Genomic DNA, 5,038 nt, shown 5'->3' on the forward strand with positions numbered 1-5,038 from the left:
GATTTGTCTCATAATTTATTTCATCATAATTTTAAAATATGTCATATAGAAATATATTAATGATAAAATTAATAAGTTATGCAACTTTAAAATAGTTTTATTTAATTGAAAATAAATTTTAGTGCTAAATAGAGTTAACCCGGGCGGGGCCGGGCACCAATACTAGTTCACTTAATTTTGAGTGTTGGCGTTAAAAAAAATAAAATATATACACTTAGCTTATAAAAAATACATCATATATACTCAATTATTAAAAGGGTCTGATGTAATACATCTAATGCGTAATCCTTTTTTCCCATAATTAGGCCATACAAATTAGAAACTTTAAAATTTACATGATTAGGGCAAAATAATTAATTGTAAATTGTCTTAAGGAGTGCATGGAAGAAGGTGGCGAACTTGGGATACATAAATCTATAATGTTGTTACCTTTATAAATTATCAGGTGTGCACTGGATAAATCCTACCGTATTAAATAGTGCGACGTTACTTTTTTTATTATATTTATTTTCTCAATCACCTCTTATTATTTTATTAATTTAAAATACAAACTCAAAGATGAAACTTCAATCAACAACATCAACTATAACGTGCATATTTAAACACAATATAAATATATACTACATTCACAATTACTCACAAGCTTGTGCAACTCTACCAATAAGCCAATCTCCTCAACAAACCTAACAAATCAAACAATAATTTCATTTCATCATCATGAAATCTCACCATAGCCACCATAATACTAACATTGCAAAAAAATGGAAAACCCTAAGTGGCCAAAACAATTGGGATGGTCTCTTAGACCCCTTAGACTTAGACCTAAGAAAATACATAATCCACTACGGCGAAATGGCGCAATCGACTTACGACACATTCGATAACTCTAAGATATCGAAATATGCCGGAAGTAGTCGTTTTTCAAAAAACAATTTCTTTTCTAAAGTTGGCCTAGACACGGGTCGTCACCCGTACAAGTACCGTGTTACAAAATTCTTGTACGCGACAGCGGGTATGGACGTGCCCGATGCGTTTATATTTAAGTCGATTTCACGAGAGGCGTGGAGTAAGGAGTCTAATTTTATTGGGTATGTGGCGGTGGCCGAGGACGAGACGGTCGGGTTGATGGGTAGGAGGGATATTGTTATTGCATGGAGAGGGACGGTATTGTCTATAGAATGGGTTAATGATTTGAGTTTTATTCAAGTTTCGGGTTCGGATATTTTCGGACATGGTGTTGGAGGTGGTGATCCTAAGGTTCATCAAGGATGGTACTCTATTTATACTTCCGATGATCCTAGGTCTCGTTTTACCAAGACTAGTGCTAGAAACCAGGTGAGCTTTTGTTGCTTAATTATTGTGCATGTATTTCAGGCGCCACCTACTTGGTGCTAATATTTCACTTTACAATTGAGGGGTGTGAGATTCGAACCCGTGATTATTTGGTCATAATGGCTCTGATATACCATGTTAAGTGATCATCTCAACCAAATGCTTAAGCTGATGATTGGAGTCCTAACATCGATTTTATATACTAACAGGATCGTTTGATTTCGTTTCTGGTAGGGGTGTTAACGAGCCGAGTCGAGCCCGAGCTTGGCCTTGCTCGGCTTGTGCTCAAGAACCAAAACTCGAGCTCGAGCCGATCTCGACCTTGAAAAAAATGTGCTCGTTATAAAGCTTGCGAGTTTTAACGCGAGCTCGAGCCAAACTCGAGCCTATATGAAATTGTTTATTTTTTTATATTTTTATTTCGATATTTTCAATAACAAGACTCGAAAGTTATGTGTAAAAATATTTCGTAAATCAGCGTGACATGTGTGATACAAAAATATAATCATGATAAAATATTTTTATAAAATATGAGCAATATTTTATGTAATCACACAAGTTCGAGCCACTCGCGAGCTTTTCGAGTCGAGTTGGCCTTTGATCGGCTTGACTCATTAAGCTCTCGAGCCGAGCCCGAGTCCGAGCCGAGCTTTGACCGAGCCGATCTCGATTAGCTCGCGAGCTGTCTCGTCTCATTAACACCCATAGTTTCGGGTGTGTTATTATATGGTCACTGACATAAGATGAAACATACTCCCTCCATTCAACTCCACTTTGCAACATTGCTTTTTGCGCGGGTATTAAGAAACGGATTAAAAAAACTATTAATAGTACATAGGGAAAGAGAATGGTGGGGTTAAAGATATGGTGGATTTGTGTGGGGTATGAATGACATTTTTTGTAAATATAGATTTTCAATAAGGATAGAAAGGTCTTTTACATGTCCAAATAAGGAAACCTGTAAAGTGGAGTTGAATGGACGGAAATAGAATACTTGTAAAGTGGAGTTGAATGGAGGGAGTATGTATTCAAGTTTGAGTCGAGTCATCTCTCACTCTATGTCTCTATGTCATGTCTATTACATTTTTTTTGGTAGTAGTTACGTTGATCTCAAATATATGTCTCGAATTCAATTGATATGAACTTTGACCATTAATATTCTCCAAATATACAACTAATATACGTAGTATTTAAATAAAGATTATTCATCAAAACAAGTTTTTATCTATTATCATTTCTAAAAAGTGTAGTATTATGGAAAAAAATATTAATCAAAATTGTCATTATTTGACTAATAAAGTCAAAGGGATATAAGAGTATATAAGAGGGGAGATTTATATAATTTCAAATTATTTACTTTATGTCATTTTGGGTTAATTCAAGTAATATAATTTCTGATCAGATAATGTTTAGATAAAGACATAAGGTCGAGTCATAGTAATTTCGAATATCTTTTCAACTCAGACCTCAACTCAACCGGTAATTCGAGTCAAATTACTTTTGCTAGGTCAACCCGTCATAAATACTAAAATTACTCAATATATATGGACTATGGAGTATGTAACTAAACACTATATATATATATCTCTATATTATGTAATTATCATATACGAGTATCTTTTAATTATTTTACCGTGCTTTTCATTTTTCCTCATCTTTCTCTAATTTTTACGTATTTTTACATGTTTTAGTTAATATTTTTTTTTCAAAAATAATTGCTTGTGATTGTTAGAGCCTTAGAGGGTCCGTAGTATTTGTTTTGATAAAAAATCAATGTGCGTCGTAGGCATGAAACGCATGCATTTGCTTTCCACCTCGATGCTACGGACCCTCTAACAATCCAAATTGGAGATGGAATAATCGCATCTAATTGATACTCATCCATTTTATTTTAGTCCACTCTTTTGCTGTATGCTGCTTGACGATAACGGCACCATACATGCTTACCTTAACAACTAAAATTGCCAAAAGTAAAAGTTTCATGACAACATATTCAGGGACGGAACCAATATTAAAATTTCTATGCATAAATTTAAAACTGTCATATATCACAATAATGCATGCAATCTGGACCATTAAAATAAAATGTACTCTCTATTTCTTTTTAGAAAATGGAGAGGATCTCCACACGTTACATACATGCACAATGTAACATTCGTCATTTTGTGAGCCGTATTGCAAAAAAAGAAAAAAAAAAAAACAAGTTAACGTATCTCTTAAGCTAAGTTATAGATATATGGTTACATAACTTTCTTACTAGGTTGTATTTCCTTTTCCAACTTTATCAGCGTCACTTAACATTCTATAAACGTCCGTCGTTTATTTACCTTTTATATTTAGGATTTTAAATAAGGAAAGATTTATAGGATATTCACACTAATTATGGTAAAACTAAGTTTATAATTGCATTTATCATGAGAATATGTTGTAAATCTTTACATATTTGGTTTATTAACGTGTGTCCTAAGGGCACACATTAAAAAACCCATTTATTTATTTATTAAAGCTATTTTAATCAAAGATAAACAAATGATTGAACAGAAATTATATTTGTTCTCTTTTTATATAGGTCATACCAGAGATAAAACGACTCGTAGAACAATACAAGGACGAAGAAATAAGCATAACCACAACCGGGCACAGCCTAGGCGCGGCACTGGCAACATTAAGTGCACTCGACATAGTCGTCAACAACGTATACAAACCGAAAGATTGCCCGGAAAAATCATGTTTAGTAACATCCATAATATTTGCAAGCCCTAAAGTAGGAGACTCAACCTTTAAAAACATTTTTACACGATACAACAATCTTAAACTCTTAAAGGTACGTAACTTCCTAGACATTGTACCAAATTACCCTTTATTAGGGTACTCGGACATCGGTGAGCAACTCTTAATCGACACGACAAAATCTCCTTACGTAAAGACTCCTGGAAATTTCCTAAATTGGCATAATATGGAGGGGCATTTGCATGGAGTTAGTGGAACACAAGGTAGTCGAGGCGGGTTTGAGGTGGTCGTAAATCGAGATATTGCTTTGGCTAATAAGAATATGGATAATTTGAAAGACGAATATTTGATTCCGGTTAGTTGGTGGATTTGGAAGAATAAGGGTATGGTTCAACAATTGGATGGGTCTTGGGTGTTAAAGGATTATGAAAGTGATGCTGATGAAGATGAGTTTGACCTTCGTTGACTTTTATTTTTGTCGACTTTTATTTTACTATTTATTTTAATTTGCGCGGTCTCAAAACTCAAAAGTGTTACTTTGACCGCGTTTTTTTTTTACTATTTATATATGTAATTTTTTCTTTGTCAAATATATTAATAGCGAAAGAGTTTTGAATAATGAATATAAATATACTAGTAGGTAGCCCGTGCGTTGCACGGATTTTAAAATAATTGGTTAAATGTATGATGAGTAAGCGTGTTTCAGCCCTTAGTGTGTAAAACGGATAGTAAGGCAATTTTAATGCTGACATAATTAATCATTATTGATTCAACATGTTATTTTAATAGCTAAACTAATTGACACTTATATGACATAATTTTTTTCCTTTAGATAGTAATTTGAGAGGTGCAATTGGTAAAACAAAACAAAAATGACAATCCATTTGTATTTTAAATGACTTAACACTACATGTGTTGCAAAAAATATGTACACGTCTTCTTTCTTAATTTTTGTATCTAAAATATGATAAATGAC

General features: G+C 33.4%; 1 protein-coding gene across 1 annotated transcript; it reads left to right on the forward strand.

Moving 5' to 3' along the window:
• Positions 1-319: 319 nt before the first annotated feature.
• On the forward strand, positions 320-4,678 carry LOC141592888 (phospholipase A1-IIgamma-like). The gene is made up of 2 exons (XM_074413775.1): positions 320-1,335; positions 3,902-4,678. Exons 1-2 carry the CDS (start codon positions 718-720, stop codon positions 4,526-4,528), a joined length of 1,245 nt encoding a protein of 414 aa, XP_074269876.1. The 5' UTR covers positions 320-717; the 3' UTR covers positions 4,529-4,678.
• The last annotated feature ends 360 nt before the right edge of the window (positions 4,679-5,038 follow it).

This window comes from Silene latifolia, chromosome 7 (genome assembly GCF_048544455.1).
Source record: "Silene latifolia isolate original U9 population chromosome 7, ASM4854445v1, whole genome shotgun sequence".
Taxonomy (NCBI): Eukaryota; Viridiplantae; Streptophyta; class Magnoliopsida; order Caryophyllales; family Caryophyllaceae; genus Silene; species Silene latifolia.